This window comes from Grosmannia clavigera (assembly GCF_000143105.1).
Source record: "Grosmannia clavigera kw1407 unplaced genomic scaffold GCSC_167, whole genome shotgun sequence".
Classification (NCBI taxonomy): domain Eukaryota; kingdom Fungi; phylum Ascomycota; class Sordariomycetes; order Ophiostomatales; family Ophiostomataceae; genus Leptographium; species Leptographium clavigerum.
The window spans coordinates 1757013-1777476 of record NW_014040772.1 but is presented as its reverse complement, the minus strand read 5'-3'; the positions used below and the strand labels follow the sequence as shown (position 1 = coordinate 1777476).

Below are 20464 nucleotides of genomic sequence, written 5' to 3'. Positions count from 1 at the left end.
ACAAAGCAGGCGAATATAAACAAAGCTTAATTATATGGTAAAGGGAAGAGACTGCCAACAATCCTGTCATCAAGTGCCAAAGACTCGTAGAGTTTATGTGTATGCGAAGTGCACGTGTTCAAGACGTTAGATCTCGTGGCGCTAGTCCAGGTACCAGTCAGCAAAGGAGCAAGCCATCAGAACGGAGAGCCTTGGCTGGGTTCATGCAGTTTGTCTCTTTCTGTCCTCCGTACTGCTATTTTGTGGGTCATCAGGGTCCACCTAGGCGATCTACGTATTCTACATACTGCTGTCACGCATGACGGCAACGGGCCAGCGGTCATCCTGTATTGCGTAGGAGGCTTTTGTTTGTGTGGCTAAAAACAATGGCTGGGCAATGGCCGGCGAGGATCAGTTCGTGATCATCTGGCTGTTCTCGAAGCTGTCGTAATCGTTCCATACAACTCTCACACAGTCACGGGATCCAGGCAGCCAAGACCAAGACCAAGAGGGAAGCTGCGACCAACATGTCACGACAATTTCCGCACAGCTCCTGTCCAAGTCGACTGGATAGCATCTTTCTTCCTGTGCAACGATGCGACGAAGCTTCTGGCTCTCCATCAACACGTATGTTCCTCTCCAGATGCGGCCATCTTGTCGTCCGATATCTCTGTCACGACCCAGAGCGTGTCCGTGAACGCAACCTGCTACCGGCGGCTCTTCTTCCTGGAGGCGGGTTTGTCTGCTCTGACACCTCGTCCCCACTAACAATGTCCACATGGATGTCAGCTTCATCGGTAATACCCAAGCCTGCCACAAGGACACGCCCAGGGCAGATGCCGGCCTCGTGGAAGCACTTCGGCTCAGCACCAACACGTGCAGCATCTTGCGCATATCTGAGTACGCATCCATCGACGACTTCGGTACCACGGGCGACTTCTGTGACTGACCACAACGTGTACCTCATCACGACCCGCTGCACCGGTGCCAACTCAACATTTCATGCCGTCTCTGCCGTCTGCTGCACACCATGACTTGTTGGGCCACGACTTCTTCTCTGGCATTGGGCACGCGCACTGAGGACCGACCGTCAACTGGGAATCAGACAGGGCAATTGGTGCGAAGTAGCCACACGATTTCTCTACCCCCACATCAGACTCGAAAGGCAGACATCCGCAGTCGTAGCCAGAGGGCAGAGGCGCCTTACTACAATATCGGCAAGTGCCGTAGCTGATAAGCCCCTCTCGTCTGATTAGGCAGAGAGCCACTGGGACGAGTGACATCACGCAGCACCGCGATGGCGATACGAGAGACGGAGCTGTGTATTCCGTGATGCGATCGCTGTGTTACAGAGAACTGCCGATCGTCGTACGAGCTATGTTGAAACGTGAAGCTTCTGGGACGTGGGGAAACTGCAAAGTTGCAGCAATTCCCTAAGCCTTTAGCCCACGAGCGGACCTGTAAACAGATAGGGAGCCGGCGCTGTCCGGATTCTCTATTTCCGTCCAGATACGGCGACCAGGAGCAGGGCGGACAGAAGAATGAATGAAAGAGCTGGACGACAACAAACGACGTCTTTCTGAGACGAACAAGAAATACCACACCACCTCGACAAAGCCAACGCGTTGGAACCATGGCAATCGACGCGAGCTCTGATTTTGTCATCCCGACGATTGACATTGCGCCATATGTCGCCAACCCGGCCTCGGCAGCGGCGGCGCAAGTGATCGCCGACGTCCGCCACGCCTGCATGACCACGGGCTTCTTCTCGCTCGTCGGCCACGACGTGCCGGCCGAGCTGCAGCAACGCGTTCTGCAGGCAGCCCGGCTGCTGTTTGCGCTGCCGCTGGAGGCCAAACTGGCGCTGCGACCGGCCGGCATCCTCAAGAGCCGGGGCTACGAGCTGATCGGATCGCAGGCGCTGCAGCCGGAGACTCTGCCGGATATGAAGGAGGTGAGCCGTCTTGCGTCAACTCACCAACAATCTCCTGACTTCTGCAGGGTTACTATGTCGGCCGACACGTTCCTGCCGACGATCCGTGCGTCTCCCTTCATCCACATTTCGTGGGCGAGAACATCTTCCCGCCGACATCGGTTATCGCCTCTGCCGACCTGCGCGAGCCTCTAGAGGAATATCACGCGGCCGCGCTGAGCCTGTCACGTACCGTGCTCGACATCCTGGCCCGCGGCCTGCCGTACGGCGACGACGTCTTTGCCGAGTTCACCTCCAACGATCCCCTGTGCAGCGTACGGATGCTGCATTACCCCCCGACAAACGAGTCGCCAACTTCTGCATCCCCGAAACAGCTCGGCGCCGGCGCCCACACCGACTTTGGCGCCATCACGCTGCTATACCAGGACGACAAGGGCGGGCTCGAGGTGCTCGACCAGGCGACTGATACCTGGGTCCCCGTCGTGCCCAACCCGGCCGCCTATATCGTCAACGTCGGCGACATGCTGTCGCTGTGGACTCGCGGCGCCTACCGCAGCAACCTGCACCGGGTCATTAACTACAGCGGTACCGACCGCTACTCGCTGCCCTTTTTCTTCGACGGCAACCTGGACACAAAGCTGATCCCGCTAGGGACGGAGGACGAGCCGGCGGGCGACGTCCTGACGGTCCAGGATCACATGCTGGAGCGGCTGGGCACGACATTTGAGCGGGCAGAGAGGCAGAAGCAGACCGTGACCGCCTCTGTGTAAACAGATCCTTGCATGTGCCTGTTGTCCTCATCTTCCGCGGAGATGCCCTGGTGACCGACTTTCCGAGGCTAAATCTGTTTCTGGTTGTTATGTGTCAGCTCAGGGTATATGGCAGAAGCAATGGCAAAGTAAAACGAGCATCGGAAAAAAGTGTCTGATCGTGTGATGACTTTTGTGGGGAGGGGAAGAGCGAATGCGGCAAACGTCGTGCTTCCCTTCCTGTCTGGCCCAATTAATTCCGACGAGAGCAGAGTCGGGATTTTTGCCGTTTTTGCCTTTTAGGCTCTATTCCATCGTCAAGTAGCTAGAAGGGGCCGACGTGCAGGTAACAGTCTTGCTTCAGCTGCGGGAACTACATGTACCGTCGGAGCTGCAAGACCGACCGCATACGAGTCACGAAGACGAGTCACAGAGACAGGTCGCAGAGACAAGTCACCCACTCACCCACTGGCCTAGCGCCCGTAGAAAAGACACCCCTCCCCCCTGGCAGCTATTTTGGAGTTTCGGCTACATAATGTGCAGCGGTGGTCATCCGCGTTGCGGCAGAATTGGAGCAGTTGGTTTTCCCAGAGTGGACTTTGTACTGGTACTTTGCTGGCAGTCTGCCGATTGGGGGGGCGGTAAAGAGGAGAGAGAGGACGGCAGGGAACCACGTAGTATACGAGCAGAGCAAACATCCTGACCCAAGTACGAGTGGTGGTGATTTCCTCGGCAGGAACACACAACGTGTGGGGAACATCTTGCATTCTTCCACTGTCCCCCACGTAAGGACAAAGGTTCTGTCGGAACACGTAGACGGAGTCATGGGACTGAACTGGGACTCGAGCGATATTCATCAGGCTTATGTGATAACAGCCGGCCCGGGCTGACAGCCAGGAAAGAAGACAACCCGGGCCGGGCTCTTGGTGTTTCTTGCCTCTTTTTCCTTTTGGACGTCATGGCGTGCTGGACAGCACGACTGTGGTCAGATACTATGCCATAGCACGGCTCTTTCATCGGTCCTGATGTGCTTGGCTCGGTCGTCTAAACTGATCCGGCCGTATGTTTCCGACTTTGTAAATATGAGTCCTGGTTGCATACAGCCCGCTTTGCGCAACGACTGCTCGTATTCTTCTCGATGCTCACACGGCCGTCTGGGAGGCGGTGACGGGAAAGGGCCAGACGCGGAAGTCTCGGCTGCCGCTTCCTGCGGGCAGGACGAGCTGTCCGACGAGAAGCAGGCCAGAAGGAGGATGCGTCTCACTGTCGAAGTCGTTTCCTCCTGTCATAATGGACCGCACAAAAGAGGGCACAAGGTGCTCTCTGCTCACCCTGTAACCTTGCGCCTGCCTATCAGGGAGGCCATCGTGGTTTTGTCAGAGCCACACGTCTTGCTGCCAGACCCAGAGTGCAGGCCGGAAAGGCAACCGTTGGCCTGATCTGTAGCGAGACGGCTGACAAGCTGACCCCGTCGGGCTGAAGGAGAGAACGCGGCAAGGCAGATCACCGCCGGAAAAGGACGGGTCATTATTCTTCATCATATGTCCTCTAGGTCTGGCTACGTGTTGCGCCGAGTCTGGCTCGGACGACTGGCTGGCAGATGTGGTGTGTGGCGTTGTGGAAATCAGTCGGGCGCTGTCTGCCGTCTGGTCATTTTGAAGCCGCTCCGAACATCTCGACGCGATGAGCTCGAAGCAGAGAAATAGACAGTTACAGCACTGTCAAGGAACAGTGCGGGGTGCAGGAGGAAAGCCAAGGGTGCTTCTGATCAGATTTCGGCGACATATTAGCAAGTATCATTGGGCAGAGTGGTGGCAAAGAAAACAGGCTGCAGCCGATAGTCGATAACCGACCCGGTAGGAAGCGGGGAAGACCGGGGTACGGGGTATACCGTTCTCGTATAGGCAGTACAGGACGCCTGGAGAAAAAGAAACAGAAACAGATGGCAGGGTGTTTGCTGTCTTGGGATGGTATTATTTCCACATCCGACCTAGGATGAAGGGAGGTGGTGGGCGAGATGGGAAAGATGAGAATAGCATCGTGTAGGATCGCGACAGGCTCGTCTTGAATGACGAGTACAGCGATGCGAGGCTGCAAGCAGGTTTTCCTGTCTATGTGAACGTAGGACAGCGGAACAGACGGATCTGTTTCCCTAGCTGGCCTTGGCCGGCATTAGTTGGCTGTAGCCGGCCTTCAATGGGGGAGGCGACGACAAGAACGGCCGTTCTCAAGAAAGTGTGGGTGGAGAGGTTGGCATCGTGCGGAGGATTAGAGTGCGGAGGTTTATTTTGACGAAGCTGTTGCTACCCAACTAGAGGCCATTGTCAGTCCTCTTTCATCTCGGTTGGGCAGCTACAGATGAACAAGAGGTGATCCAGGATACGAGCATCGCCTCGGACTCTGCGGCGTCATATGACGACAACGACGACAAGTTGTGGGAGTGTGGCAGAGCGAGCTGAGACAGTTCCTGGGATGACATAATTTGGGCCTGTGGGCCAGGAGAACAGACTATCCTGGTCTGCGTATCGTGCTCCGTAGTGTGGGGGTTAGTGGCTGTCCTCCTGACATCGATCCGTCTAGAACGCGAGGAAGAAGCGAAGGAAGTGGAGAGAGAGAGCCTTTTCTTTTTCTTTTTCTTTCCTTTGTTTGGGCCGGCCTGCCGGCTCTGCCTGCCTGTCTGGCAGTAGGGGAAACCGCCTGGCGGGGGGCCGACAAATGCCCGCAACAGCAGCAAATCACAGCGCAAACAGGCTGCCAGCCCGCTGTAAGACGGCCTGGGAACAAGCCCGAGTCCTCCCGTCTGGCTGCCCTGCTGTCCCTCCACAGCGCATTGCCTGCCCCTTGTGGGCCTCCTGGGCCAGCGCTGTGCTCCATATGAGTACTCCGTATTTACTGGCCCCTTCTCTGCCCAGAAAAACCCCCACGGCGACAATCGAGCGAGGTGAATCCAGCGCCATGATCCTGGGACCCCATCGAAATGGGCCATTCTTGTTTTATCTCTCATCGCGTACGTCGTATTTGTCTTATTTTATCTATCATCCGGCCTTCGTCCCCTGTCCTTGTACAGCAGTCTCCACCCGTCTCTGCTGGCCAGCTTCTACTACTCAGTATGTACGATACTTGCGAGCACGTCCTCTGCACAGCGTCCCTGCTCCCTGCTCTTGGCTCCTGCTGGCGGCGTCCGCGTCGTAAGATACGCCATACATCGTACGTCGCATGTTGCGCTCCCCCAACAGGTGCCCTAACCGCTTGCAGACAGGCCAATTCGCCCCCCACGTAATACCGCTCATCAGCATCGTGCCAATTCGAGATACGTTATACAGCCAGCAGACACTACAGGCAGGAAGGCGTCTTTTGCACAGGCAGGACACGGAGTTCCAGAAACCGACCGACTCGGGCGTGCGGTGGAACCCGTATCGTACTCGAAGAGGACAAGACGCGTTGTCTACTCCGTAAGCGTGATCACCTGATGAGAAGATGGTGATGTATCCTGCGCGATCGACCCGGCCGTCAGAAATGCGTGTCCGCGTCGTCGGCGACAGCGATCTGCTCATGCCATTTCGCTCCATCCCGTGGCTTGCTGGCAGCCAGTAAACCAGTAAAGCCTCTGCGACCCGTCTGGCGGTGAGCGTGTGGCTTTCGCGGGCCCTGCTGATGAGGCTGAGATGTGCACCTTTCTTGTTTTCTTTTACCTCTGTCTGCGGCCAGCTGGAGAGGTGAGGCTCAGAAACATACGCCCTGGCCTGTTGGCCCGACACGGCACAGACAAGCGAACGGGCGGGTGACTCGTGGAGGTCATACGTTCGGCTTCCGTTTTGCCGCCCTCTGGTGTACGAGTAGTTTCGTCATGGATTTTTTCCAGTTCTTTTCCATCTTTTTCCGTTTCTTTTTCCGCTGCTTCATTCTGCCTCTCCGCCGACAGCCTATTGCCAGCCTCCGACCGCCTCCGATCCTCTGCCCGGCAGCTCCAATGGCCGACAGCGGCATCCGCGGGCAGGCAGGCCATCCACCTGCCAGCCTGGGCAGACCTCTGCAGGAACTGGCCTGAGAGCCTCTCCGGAAGCGACCGGTGGATCCTCCAGCACCAGCAACACGGTGTGTTAGTGAGCGCACCCCCTGTCTTCCTTCTTTATTTTTCCCTTTTTTATGGGCCGGGGTGGGGGAGTCTCGACGATGTGCCTGGGTTCAATCGAGGTGTGCGCAATCAAGGCCGCCATCGGCTTCCCCTCTTGGCTAGGCCAAGCCCATCTTCATCACGATCTCGCGCAGACCTTGTCGCCTTCTTCTCACCTCCTGTCTGTCTGCCTTCTTCTCTCCCATGCCCCCCCCCCCCCCCCACCCCGGCCTCCCTACTCCGTAGAGCCTCAGCCTGCCGGCTTCCCTCTTCTCTGTTGGAGCACCCACCCTCTGCGCTGTAAGATGCGATGCCACTACGTGGACAGGCCCTTCTCTTTCCCCTAATCCCCTGTCGCCTCTCTTCGCGCTAACCCCCACACAGAACCACTTTTCTCAACGACCCCCTCCCAACAGTACGTCTCCATACGCTAAATCCGTACGTGTACAGGTGCTCGTGCTCTCCTCCGCTTCTTTCTGCCCGGAAAAAGAAGATGAAAGGCGGACCAGTCCAATCAGATGCTTGACATACCACATCAGGAGTACATGCTTTGCCCACTTGCTCGCGCCAAGTACGAGTACTCGTACTCTCTTCATCCCCAGCTGCCACTTCTCCCGAGCCCCAATTTTGCTGTCCTCCTGACACACTTTCGCTCTTGCTTTCCTTGCCCTCTCTGACTCGGCCGTTGTCTGACGTTGCTGGCTTCACCGCCATTCAGAAAAGGGGGAGAGACAAATTCAAAAAACGGGCAGCGTGGAGCCCGGCTTCTGCCAGGGCAACAGATCGCTTGGAGACTCTACAAACGCCGTGGGATGTCGGCAGTCCTCAGATGTCGCCCGCGGATGGTAGCCAGCCCAAGCTGGAAATGAAACAAGGCCAACAAGGGCCGTGTTCTTCGTCATCAGCGCCACGCCACCAAACCTGATCTGACTGTGGTCTAAGGGCACTTTCAGGACTTGGGTGTACAAGCATGGGTGGCATCAGAGATGCCGAACAACGGTAAAGAACGAACAAAGAACAAGAGGAGATGGACATGCTTCCGATGCTACCACCTGCTCCCAGCCCTGTGGATAGTCCTGGTTCCGTTTTGCTTCTTAGCCCGACCAGGCCAGGGCGTAAGATATCCTTGCTTGAGTATCGTATCCTTTCTTAGATTTGCGCCAACTTTCTCCGACACTAGCAAGTGTTGGCACACGCCCCCCCCCAGTCATCTTACTCTTCTTGTCCATGTCTCTCCAGTCTCGTCGGCGTCTCCTTGAGTACGCCTGCCGGTACTCCGGTATATATCTGGCACATCCCCTTCCTTGCCTGTCGAGTTGACAAGTATTCCCTTCTTATTTACCATCATCATCGCCGTCTTCCATTCCATCTGCCCTTCTTGCCACTTCCACAACAACACACTCTTGCTCAACCATTTGTCTCATCCTCCATCCTCCTCTTCTATACACAATCATGTCTCCACACAACGATGCCCCCTCGCCGTCTGGCAGCTACACGGCAGGCTTCAACCGCTTTCCGTTCCGGGCACCAACAAGCACGCCAGCCACGGCCCACCTCGACGTGGCTGATGTCGGCTTCGAGTCGGCCTCGCCGCTCAGCAGCTCGTATGACAGCACGTTGCCACTAGGCGACTCTCATGCTGTTGCCGCTGTCGGCCGCCGCAGAGAAGTCCGTCGGCTGGAGCCCGGCGTGTATGTGCCGACGGTCTGCTTCTTCGACCCGGAGACTGAAGATGTTGACACGGACACTGTTGCGCGCCATGCCGTGCGACTGGCCCGCTCCGGTGTTGCCGGCCTGGCCACACAGGGCTCCAACGGCGAGGCCGTGATGCTGACGCACGCTGAGCGCCAGCTTGTCACACGCACCACTCGTGTTGCCCTCGACGAAGCCGGCTTCTCTCGCCTGCCCATCATCGTCGGTTGTGGCTGCCAGAGCACACGCGAAACCATTGCATACTGCCACGAGGCCTGGGCCAGCGGTGGCGACTTTGCCCTGGTGCTGCCGCCCTCCTACTATGGACCTCTCTTTGCGTCCGAGACGATCGAGTCGTACTTCAAGGCCGTCGCCGACGCTTCGCCTATCCCCATCCTCATCTACAACTACCCTGGCGGTGCCAACGGTGTCGATCTATCGTCCGACGCCATCGTGCGCCTGTCTGCACACCCCAACATTGCCGGTGTCAAGCTGACTTGTGGCAACACCGGCAAGCTCGCTCGCGTCGTCGCTGCCACTCGCAAGATGACCAGCAAACAGTCGGCCGACGAGACGTCGACCAGTCCGCCCTTCCTCGTCCTCGCTGGCTCTGCCGACTTCACTGTGCAGTCGCTGGCGGTCGGTGGTCACGGCATCCTGGCCGGTCTGGCCAATATCGCACCCAAGGCCTGCGTCCGCACCATGGAGCTCTTCCAGAAAGGTGACCTGGCCGGTGCGCGGGCTATGCAGGAGACCGTGGCCCAGGGCGACTGGACCGCCATCCAGGGTGGCGTCATCGGCGTCAAGACTGGTATGCAGGCCTGGTCTGGCTATGGCGGGTACACGCGGCATCCGCTGCCGCGCCCGACCGTCGAGCAGTCCACAAAGTGGAAAGAGGGCTTCCGGGAACTGGTCATGCTGGAGAAGTCCTTGTAATGGAACGGTGGACTGTTGGGAGTATCCTTCATAACCGCCTCCTCATCGCGTCACTACCAGCGTTTTGTTTTTGGCTCTGCTTTTCTTCCCCACATTCTTGGCCGTTTTTTCTTTGTTGTTGGTTTGAGCCCTGTACCTCCTGCTGTTAGACAGGCACAGTGAGGCCCCGGCGTTGATTTGTTTCTGATTTGCATTTGCTAGTTTGTTCTTCCTGGTTAGTTTTTCTGGGTCTGTAAGACAAACGCGAAAGAGAAAAGGGGAGTAGGACAAAGAAAGGGACTGGATATACATTTGGGCTTGCAAAGAGAAATAATGCATTATGGAAGAGATCTTGTGTAGATTCCCACAGGAAGCAGAAGCGAAACGAAGAATGAATACAGCCGTTACCATAAGCATTGAGACCCTTGATCATTTGCTAAGACATTCTGTGTCTTCAACGGAACCCGTAAGACCAGCATTGTTATGTGGAAGCTTGGGCAAAAATGAGGGAGTCCGGGGACACAACGTCGTCGTGGAACCAGGTGTCTCGCGAACCGACAGATGCTTCTCTGATATATTTTTAGCCTCGGCATTATACCACAGAAGAGAAATGGATTTCGGTGCGGAAGCTCAGCTCAGCACTGGGATCGCACACCTTTCTCTCACTCTAGTTCCACACAATGTCTCTTTCTCCATCGCACCTTCTCCTAGATGCAATTCTGCCTGACCCCCTTCTCAGGCGGCATCCTGAATAGGAAAGAAAAAGGATGGTCAGCGTTCAAATGGGACATAGTATGTGCTGCCCCTTCCCTCTTGGTGCTTGTGCGACCGACTAAAATCCGAGACTTCACGGAGTAATTTCGGCTGAAATGCTCCCCATGCTCTCTTTTTTCAGTCTTCTACCAGAGGGGAACGTATTCAGAATCAAACGTCACACAGGATGACCAACGCCCTAGGAGTTCGGGACTACCGATGCGCTGACCAACACCTAGCCCCTTTAGTATTTGTTGCATCCGTTTGGAGATTCAAATGTCCTAGCAATGATCCGAGGCCAGCTCTTCGCTAAGAAGACAAACACAGTCGTGGGTTGAACAGAAGGACGGTGCTGTCTGACCGACTCTCCACGGATCCAGGAATACAATCAGCACAATGCCGTCCTACATTGCACCACAGGGATACTACTTGCTTCTCCCGTGTCGACCACTGCTTTTCACACCAGCCTCTCCGTGATGGAGAGGCTCACAATAGCGGAAAACAGAATATTAAGAAAGTGCTGGGGACATATACAGTTTTCTGCATGCCTCGTTTCATCATGTCTGCCTCCTTGGGTACTATGATATTACCGCTTGGATGTCCACGGTTCGTGCTCACCACTCCGGCCACATGTCGTGCCATTCTCTCGACACTTATGTTGCCTTTTTTTCGGCATAGCTTTTGAAAGCTACGGAAACGCTTCCCTTTTTTGGTGCCGTCCTATCCTGACTTCTCTTTTCTTGCTGTCCATTTCCACTCTCCTGTGCGATCCATCCAAGGTCGTTTTTGCGAACGATTGGATTTGAGTAGCTTTGTTCACACTCGCTCACACGTCCACTCATACAGAGTGCACAGACTCTACACCCAAGCATATACGAATGCAGGCAGCATACGAACTCTCGTACGCTCTTGTATACTGCAGTGCACTTCAGTTAAGTTCTTCCAGTGGCACCAAACTTTGTTACGCCTTATCGTCCCCACTCTGCCTTCTTCTTATTCAGCCTTTGGTGTGAATATGCCCACCAAGTGGCAGACAGCATCTGTGAAGTAATCCAGACCCCTTGTCCATTGAGATGCAGGGGCTTCACCGACACGTAGCAATCGGCCCTATCACTTGACAAAACACTCTGCAACCCTGGTACTTCCCTGTGCTTGCCTCTTATTTTTCTGTGCCGTAACACTTTTGTTCCTGTGACTTTTCACTGGGCTCTGTGCAAGCCATAGAATTTTCCAGCACATCCCATCATTTCAATATTTCCCATTGTCCTCCGTTCCCACTCCACAGTCCCCCTGTTTATACGAAGCAGTTACTTTTCTCTTAGAACGAGAGGTTGCGGTGTTCACGTGAATGTATGCCATATACATCATCACCTTGCATTTCGTTGACTCCGTGCCAGGTGAGACCACCAAACTTTTCTCCGGGCCAAGAGTCTTTTGCAGCACTCGCTGATCCAGGTGCAGGCTGGGTGTATCTTCGCAATCATATGCTCGTTGGCCGGCACTGGTATATAAGTTGGTGGCGACTCACACTTGTAAAGAACCGATGACGGAGGTATTTATAAGCCTGTTTATGTGAGCCCTATACAATCCCCGTCGTCCCTTGTTCCTCACTCGTTGCTTCTTCTTTTTTCTTTTGGATGATCGCCTCTCCCAACTGTTGTTTGTTCACTTGGACAAGAAATATATTTTGTTCCTGCCTTGTTTGAAGTGGAGAGGTTGTCGCCCTATCTCGATCAAATTCATACGACACCATGCATCTAGACACGTCAAGTACGCGCACATCGACCCTTTTCACTTACTTTTCATTTTGGGGTCTGGTCACATCTATTTGGGTAGCGATGGCTTTCTCCCCAGTGGCATCAGCTGAAGCTGTTGCTGTTGTTGGTGTCTCTACCGGGGTTGACCACACTACTGGTGAACGACCGAGCCGGAGAAATATTGACGATGTCTCTGATGAGGCTGGTGCACACTGGTATGTCAGAGTAATATCTCTATGATCATTATACGCATAGCCATACTGATAGAGGCTTTCAAAGGGACCTCCTCGTCCAGGCTTTGGATCTCTTTCAAAGCGACAAAATGACCGAGGTTGAGTCATATTATCAAATAGCTGGTTAGACTCGTTCTTAAGGCAACGGCAACCGTTAGATTTCCCGTTTTGTTACTAACGGGCTGTAGGAATTCACGGTCTTCCATACACATCATGGGATGGTGTTGGCCAAGTGTCTGGCGGTTCCACAACGGGATACTGTCCTCATGGTGTCAGGTCCCAAAGAAAATCATCCGTACCACGGTACAGTCCGCTAACTTGCATGTAGCAAACAACGTTTATTACCTGGCACCGTCCGTATATGGCGCTGTTCGAGGTAAGTTTCTTAGCTGTAGCCTGGTCTATAACCTTATCAGCAGCACGACTTGACTAACTTATAAGCAAATACTCGCCTCTTATGCGCGCAAAGCTGCGAAGAAGTACCCTAACGATACTATCGGTGAATATGATGCGGCCGCCCAGACTTTTCGTTTGCCTTTCTGGGACTGGGCCAGCAATGCGGCATTGCCTGATGCTGTAATTGCTCCGACGGTTCATTTTAACGGTCCAGCGGGCCCAGACACTATGCCCAATCCACTGTACGGCTACCAATTTCCAAACTACCCTTTCAAAGGTGGTGGCTTCGGCGGCTTTCTCGCTCGATTCAGTGCGACAAAACGTTGCACAACTACGAGTGGCGCAGCAGTTGGCAAAAGCGATACGACCAAGGCCGATAACGTGCTCCTTGGTGACGGGCCGATGCTGACACGAAAAGTGGTAGGTGTCAAAACTGGCCGACGAGATATCCCAGGCCCCGTGGTGGCTGTGCCTGACTCTCTCCTAGTATGCCGTCTTCACTCAAAGCACGACGTTCGAGTCCATGGCCTCCACAGCCAATGCAGGTGCTAGCTTCGAGGACCCGCACAACTATGTGCATAATGATATAGGCTGTCTGTCGGAGTCAGGACGTATCGGACACATGGGTGATTTGAGCTATTCGGGTTTCGATCCAGTGTTGTGAGTACGCCGGTGCTGAGGGCTGAGAAATGGGAAAGCGCCGCGAAACTGACTACCAGCTTCCTCCATCATGCCAACGTCGACCGCCTGTTTGCGCTCTGGCAAGCTATCCACCCTAACAGTTCCGTGTTCACTTCGGGCCAAATGGGTCATTCCGTCTTTGGTACAGCCGCCGGGCTCCAGACCGCCGACAGTCCCCTTCTGCCCTTTCGGGCTCCTGGCAACAGCAGCGACGATGATAGCACTTCCGTCTATCATACCAGCCGCTCTGTGGAGGCCACCCGAACATTCGGCTACACCTACCCCGAGCTGCCCGACTGGTCCCTGTCACCTGACGAGCTGGCCGCCTCTGCCCGCGCGGCCGTCAACAGCCTGTACGGACAGGCCGCAAATACCGCATCAGGAAGTGGTCGACGCCGATGGCAACAGAAGGCCAAGCGCAATAATATCATGGACACCACCGACTATTCCATCGAACTGTCCGTCGACCGGGCCCAGCTGCCGCTGCCGTGCTCGATTGAGTTGCATCTTGTAGACAACAGCGGTAACGGCAGTGTAAGCACCAACACCAGCAGTAACAAGCTTGGCGGTGCCTCTCTGTTAACCATGCCGTCGACAGGCACCAGCTACACATTGGTGCCGCTACGGCATGCCTTGCTAGCCGAAGAGCGGGGATCTAGGCCCCCGTCGTTCGTTGATTCCGATTCTGTTGTTGCACAGCTGCACAAGCAACTGCGCATCGTCGTCCTGTCGGTAGGTTCTGCTTGGTGACCATTCCTATTTTGTGCTCGTTTTCTGTCGTCTCATCTAATGAGTGTTTAGGACGATGGAACGTCCTTTCCGACCGACTCGGTCTCGAGCCTCCATGTCGAGCTGCAACAACGCAGTTACAAGCCAGCTGCTACAAGTGACGATTTTCCAGAATATGGTCCCATCACTCATTGGCTGCTCGAGCCGGGTTTGTTGGTCTAGATGCACGCTGTGCTCGTATGAGATTCGCGTGCTATGTGTGGATGGGCATGGTCCCATATTGCGTTGTACACATGATTTGGATTAGAGGAGAGGTGGTGTTTGGTCTGATCTGGGACCGGCGTGAGACCGTTACTTTTTCGGCCGACATGGTGCCGTGATGTCAAAAACCGGACAATGCGGATTTTGCAAAGGGAAGAGACCAACACGGACGCAGCCTGTCTTATGCGAAAGCGTATGAGTTAAGACAAATTTGCGCGGCAGTATCCTGCTGTTAGGGGCGGGGGGAGACGATGTAAACGATCAAGAACTAAGTAGAAGGTGTCCTCACGAAATGGTCTGAGCATGGGGTTATTCGTGTTTCGTCTGTCATCCCGTCCTCTCATACTTGTTCTCCCACGCGGAGAATGCAGGCGCAGAAGTGGATAGCGAGGCCGAGTCGTATTCTACCGAAATGGCAGTGATCCAATTGGTGAAGAGAAAGAAATTGGAACTGTGATCATATTGTTTGAGACTGGCCTATGCACGAGGGCAACAAGTATCGTGGGAGGTAGGCAGGCATTCGCCGTCGGTTAACTTCGTGGGCTGACCCCCGCGACAACGGCTGACTACGTCGTAGAGGAGTTGCAGAGGCCTAACTGGGCCACAGGCAGACTATGGTTTCGGCTGCTACCAAATAGGCAGCAACGAGCAGCAACAAAGTGTGGGCAGTTGCCGCATCGTGCACAGAGCCGCGTGAAAGCCGCGTGCGCAGGCAGTGTACGAGTAATACTGCTCGTATGTAGCAGACGCCCCCGCGCTGTGCAATGCAGGGTGCCCACCATATGAGATGCAGACCATCTGGAAGGGTCGGGAACCCCACAATTTTGACATACAGGGATGGCTCACGTGAGTCCATCTGGACTTGAAGAGTACGAGCATCTCGTCCGAGTCAGTATCTCGTCCGAGTCTGACGATACATTATAACCCCAACCTGGACCTCTGTGCGATTTATAGTTGGAATCCGCAATTTCGCAGTCTGGGTCTAGTTCCACCTGATCTGTTGCGGCCTGGCCGACGCCGTGTTATCGCGCACGTCCTGGCTGTGCAGCCATCTGGTCTCCGATCTCATCCCATGGTCTCTGGCCGCGGCGGTCTGCTTCTCATTCTTTGCGGTTGTTCGCCTGGTGCGCTTAATAGAGTAGACGCTCCAGGCTGGGCACGTGCAACGCAAACTATGATGTCACTGTTTGATTGCTGTGCATGAAGTGGATGCGGTGGATGGCCGGAACCATTACGTTAAATGTATCCATCGCAGGCGCAGCGTGTTTTTGGCCTTACCGTTTCGCGCTTTCTATTTGGTAATAGCGTCTGTGACGTTGCCTGCCAATTCCAATTGCCTTGTCTCTGACTGGACCCCACACGCTGACCTTGGGAATATCTGGAAATCGCTGCCGATATGCTGTCCCATGGACACTGTATTCTCGACATGCGAACAAAGAGCTGCGGGTCCCTGGCAGGTCGCTTCTACCCGAGACGTTCCGAGCGCAGAATTCGTCGCGGTATTGATAAGCCCAGCCATGCTGTACTAAGTACTTGTGTATACCAGCCGTGCGCGATGGTGTACTGTGCATACAGAGGAGCAGCACATCTCCCCGCCCTCTCTTCGCTCTTTGCGGAGTACTGCCACCATTGTAGGTAACACGCTGTACTGTGATTTGCGCTTTTCGTATCTAGCCCCGGCTTGTGCTTTCCCATTATGTATTTTGTGTTTTAATGCAGCCGATAAGGCCAGTTCCTTCCAATTCGTATTTCTACGACGTAGCTGTTACGTCCCAGCTCGGGCTCTTATCAGTTGGCAAACGGGCAGGTGCAGACGGGAACTCGCCTGTCGTAAGATGCGTAATTTGCTTAAGCGGAAGCGACGAACCGCCGAAGCTGACAAAGAGTGAGCACTGCCGCCGGGCGGTGGAAATACTGCTGTTGTCGGTGAGGAAAATTTGTGCCGGAATCCTTCATGAGCAGAGCTGCAAGGAAGGATGAAAAAAAAAACCAACACGGCTCCTATCGGCATCACGGACAGACACCACTTAACACGCACAGCACTAGCACCACGCGGAATCCCGTGCGCTGCGGCAGAGCCAGTGCGACGTATGGCCTTGCAATAGCCTAAGCAGTTAGCACGAGTTGCCCCTTTGCCTCACACAGACACTAGATCTTTGGCGCCAATTCTAGAGCCGGCATCTCGACTTGCTAGATCTGCTCACTTTGTCCCCTTTCCCTTTCTGCACTTGTTTAAACAAGCCGACCCCCACCATCTCATATCCTATCTTTATATCGCTATCTCCCCGTCTACCCAGTCCGTCCTCTCTGCCAGCTTTGTTTGCCAGATGAGGTGTCCTGCAGGCGCCCATCCCACTCTGTTCGATCTCCTTACGGAACAGTTCCCATTTCTCGATATAATCACCCCAATGACGCCGATAAGCCAAGCTTATCTCGTCCTCGTCTCAATTGTCACCTAACCGTCCCCGGAGCTCCCCCCCGTTTTCTCCTCTCTCTCTCGTCCCGTTACTGGACACCTTCTCCGAACGTTTACAAACGGCTTTGTCACATCTGGCCAGCCACGGCTCATCGCGCCGGGCTGTCGTTCGCCTTCTTCCTCTGCTTTCTCGGGTCTCGGCGTATAGCACACGCTCCATACGCAGTGGTGCTGCATTCTCGTCGTAGTTTTCACGGCCACGTCAGAGAAAGTTTCACCTTTCTATACCGCTCGTCTCAGTTGTGCGAGGGCACGTGAGGACTGTCCTATCGGAGCTGCCGGTGATTCTGCCGTCTAGAAAGCTCACCCGGACACGCGAGCTTTGCCGCGATCTCGTGCAGTCGTCTGCTCTTCTGGCAAGACAGACGTCCAGATCCATCCCCAGGAACAGAAGCAGTCTTTGCATATTTCATACCCCGCTTGGCGCTGGGACAGACTTCCTAGTTCTGTTTTTCTCTGGGTCGCATCGCCCTTCCTAAAAGACGGCCTTATCTTGTCCGTATTCTGGTGGCCGGGCGAGCGAGCGAGCGGCTGAGGAAGGTGTCCTGTTTTTCTTATCAGCTCCCACAAAGCGGGCCTGTCTGACCAGGGCCTGTGCCGGAACGTGAAACGGGCAAGCAGTGGACGCAACGAGACACCGTTTTGAGCAGCCAGCCGCGGGACCCTGGTGCTTATCAGAAGATCTCGTGTTTGTGTGGCTACCTGGCTTCGCTCGGTGCGTTCCCGAGCCAGGTCCCCACGGACTGCCCGGTCAGGTTACTGGTGAGAGTGGATATCTCCGCCTTCTGCTGTCCCACGGTCTTCGGCATCGCTGGGACCTATTACGGACGCCATGTCCACCCCGAGTGCCATGGCCAGAACGGCGCCTATTCCCATAGCTCCCAAGCCTGCTTCTTCATATTCCGATCCTCTCGGTCGTGCTACTACAAGCTTCACCGCACTTCGACGCTCCCACCCGCCGAGCCGCCAGGACAGCATCAGCGCCGATTCTTATCCTGCAAGCCTCGCCCGCCTCGATTTGTCCGCTTCCAGCTCTCCCTTTACCACCTTTGCCGCAACACCTTGCGAGGCCTGCCAGAGACGTCGTATCCGCTGCGTTATGGGCGAGGACGATGACGTCTGTGTGTCCTGCCAGGTGGGCAACTTCGAATGCTCTTTATCAGAAAGCCCCCAACCTCGCAAGAGGAAGCTGGCCGGCGATCCGGACGATGGCAACAGCAAGAGAGGGTAAGACGAACCTAAGCGAGACTTCACAGACTTTCCAAGACCTCCAAAAACATTCCCCAATCCCAAAACCTCGCGAGACCTCGCAAGACGCCCAAAGTTGAGACACCCCAATCGGGAGATGTGGATTACCAAAGCCCACCCCAATGCACCACCCCCAAACTATCCATACTAGAGCACTATGGCTTGTGCTCCCACCTTCCCGTCTCCTCCCCCCCGTTTCTCCTGTTCTACCTTCTGCCCTCTCTCTCCTTACGTCGTAAAAACTATTGCCTCTTGAGGCAGTGCCTGATTTGTCTCCCACACCCCTATCCCCCCCACACCCCCTAGCAGCCTTACACTTCACATGACCGTCCGTGATTTTTATTGGTTTTTTGCCCCTTCCGTCTCCTTTGGTTGTGATTGTGCACTGGAGATACGCGGACGGGTCGCAGTACGTGCAGAGAGCACAGACCGTCAGTGTTGGTTCTATATGGCCAAGATCCTAATGTTTGATTGGCGCACAGATTCTCTGGACGATATGATAACAGACGACTACGGCAAAACGCCAGTTTCTCGAGCACAGCCGCCAGCAACTCGCTCACAGAGGACATGGCCAACTTTGGCGGTGCCACTATGCTGAAACGAACACTAGGCCTACAGCAGGACCGGTATTCCCAATATATCGGGCCAACGACCGACTTCGAGCCGTCTCTGATCAATCTCTCGCCCTTTGACCCGCAAGACGAGAGCCTTCTGGCCCGTGGCACGCTCCGCAAGGTCAGCGATAGCGACACGTTCCTGCTTCTGCCAGACTACAACACGCCCGGCTTTGAGCACGTGGCCGATGATGTGGAGGAAATTGAGCGAATCGTAGGTCCGAATGGACGCCGGCTCGTCGACATATACTTCCGTGTGGTGCATCCGGCCTTTCCCATCATCCAGAAAACAGTATTCTACGAGAAGTACGAGACATCGCCGCACGAGATCTCGCCGCCGCTGCTCGCGACCATATACATCCTGGCGATCAACTGGTGGGACCAGGACGAGGAGCTCATCGGCCAGCCGCGGCCCAACATGCGCGAGCTAGAGCGGCTTGTGCGGACAACGCTGGCGGATGCGATGTTCCGACCCAAACTCTCGACAGTGCAGGCGGGACTGTTGCTGTCGCAGCGGCCCGAGGGTGACCAGTGGGCACCCACAGCACAGCTGGCGGCTATTGGGCAGGAGCTAGGTCTGCACTTGGACTGCTCGGGCTGGAAGATCCCACCGTGGGAACGTGGACTGCGCAAGCGACTAGCGTGGGCACTGTACATGCAGGACAAATGGGGGGCACTTGTGCACGGGCGGCCATCGCACATATTTGCCAACAACTGGGCGGTGAGGCAGCTGCAGCCGAACGACTTCCAGGATGTGGAGTGGGACGAGGAGGACACAGAAGAGCGGCTGCAGATCGAGCGCGGCCGCATCCTGTTCGCGCAGATGGTGCAGTTGACACAGGTGCTGGCAGAGATCCTGGAGACGTTCTACACGCTGCAGGCGGTGCACAATGTGGCGGCGGCAGGGGCGCAGGGCACGCAGACGGTGCTGGCGCTGGCCAAGCCGATCCAGCTGAAGCTTAAAGAGTGGTATTCGGCGCTGCCGACAGCGGTGCGGATGGACTCGTCCATCTCATCGGGGCCGTTGAGCAGCGGCCGGCTGTGTAGCATCGGCTACCTACACCTAGCGTACTTTGCGGCCGAGATCACGCTGCACCGACGGATCATCCGGTCGATGACGCCACCAGGCGGCATGACGCACTCGACGGTGAGCACGCCGGCGTCACCGGTGCATTCGAACAGCGGCAGCGGCAGCGGCAACGGCAACGGGACCAGCAGAGGCGGTGGCAGCCAGAATGGGCCTGATCCATATGTGCAGCACATCTGCCGATCGGCGGCAAAGGCGCGGCTGATCTCAGCAATGGACTTTGTTAACCGGCTGACGCCGAACCATCTGCAGTCATTCTGGTATTTTGCGTCCAAGACCAACTTTGCGCTGATCGGAACGTTTGGCAGCCTCTTGTGGGCGACATCACCGGGACGCGAGGAGGCCGAGTGGTACCGGCGACGGTTGGGCGAGTATCGTTGGACGCTCTCGGTGAGCTCGAAGCCAGGTGAAGGCAAGGGCCTGACGGAGTTTGCGATGGGCATGCTGGACATCAGCACGGGCCTGCTCAAGAAGCTGCCGGAGAAGCCGAGCTTCAGCCGCAGCTCGAGCGCGGTCGATATGGAAGCGGCGCGGCGGCAGAGCATCCTGGCGCTGGGGATGGGGATCGGGGGGATGGGCGGCGGCAACAGCAACGGGTTTGGCACGCTGGGCCAGCACGAAGGTTTTGGCAGTTTCTCGGGCGTGGACATTAACGGGGTGCAGAGCCCCAAGTCGACGGACAGCAGCGACGACGGAGTGTATGGGCACTTTGTGCCGGGATCGGGGATGGCAAGCGTGCCGGAATGAGACGAGGAGACAAGTGACTGGATGCCATGCGACGAGATACGACAGTGGGCAGGCAGGAATCCATCCACTTCTGACCCTTTAGGATTCAAGGACGGGAACT

The 20464-nt window shown here is 55.6% G+C and overlaps 6 protein-coding genes across 6 annotated transcripts; 5 read left to right on the top strand and 1 right to left on the bottom strand.

The window, feature by feature from the left end:
* Positions 1 to 376: 376 nt before the first annotated feature.
* On the top strand, positions 377 to 747 carry CMQ_6467 (uncharacterized protein; the record flags this gene model as incomplete). The annotated part of the gene is made up of 3 exons (XM_014315532.1): positions 377 to 393; positions 455 to 540; positions 623 to 747. 3 exons carry the CDS (start codon positions 377 to 379, stop codon positions 745 to 747), a joined length of 228 nt encoding a protein of 75 aa, XP_014171007.1.
* Positions 748 to 1612: 865 nt separating this feature from the next.
* On the top strand, positions 1613 to 2682 carry CMQ_6273 (2og-Fe oxygenase family protein; the record flags this gene model as incomplete). The annotated part of the gene is made up of 2 exons (XM_014315338.1): positions 1613 to 1933; positions 1981 to 2682. 2 exons carry the CDS (start codon positions 1613 to 1615, stop codon positions 2680 to 2682), a joined length of 1023 nt encoding a protein of 340 aa, XP_014170813.1.
* Positions 2683 to 3803: 1121 nt separating this feature from the next.
* On the bottom strand, positions 3804 to 4202 carry CMQ_6097 (uncharacterized protein; the record flags this gene model as incomplete). The annotated part of the gene is made up of 2 exons (XM_014315162.1): positions 3804 to 4011; positions 4129 to 4202. 2 exons carry the CDS (start codon positions 4200 to 4202, stop codon positions 3804 to 3806), a joined length of 282 nt encoding a protein of 93 aa, XP_014170637.1.
* Positions 4203 to 8227: 4025 nt separating this feature from the next.
* On the top strand, positions 8228 to 9403 carry CMQ_6363 (dihydrodipicolinate synthetase family protein; the record flags this gene model as incomplete). The annotated part of the gene is made up of 1 exon (XM_014315428.1): positions 8228 to 9403. One exon carries the CDS (start codon positions 8228 to 8230, stop codon positions 9401 to 9403), a length of 1176 nt encoding a protein of 391 aa, XP_014170903.1.
* A 3083-nt stretch (positions 9404 to 12486) lies between these two features.
* On the top strand, positions 12487 to 14153 carry CMQ_6330 (tyrosinase precursor; the record flags this gene model as incomplete). The annotated part of the gene is made up of 5 exons (XM_014315395.1): positions 12487 to 12501; positions 12567 to 12941; positions 13009 to 13181; positions 13241 to 13934; positions 14004 to 14153. 5 exons carry the CDS (start codon positions 12487 to 12489, stop codon positions 14151 to 14153), a joined length of 1407 nt encoding a protein of 468 aa, XP_014170870.1.
* Positions 14154 to 17500: 3347 nt separating this feature from the next.
* Positions 17501 to 20364, top strand: CMQ_6149 (c6 zinc finger domain containing protein; the record flags this gene model as incomplete). Its single annotated transcript, XM_014315214.1, has 2 exons — positions 17501 to 17895; positions 18444 to 20364. The coding sequence occupies 2 exons, from the start codon at positions 17501 to 17503 to the stop codon at positions 20362 to 20364; spliced, it is 2316 nt and encodes a 771-aa protein (XP_014170689.1).
* Between the last annotated feature and the right edge of the window lie 100 nt (positions 20365 to 20464).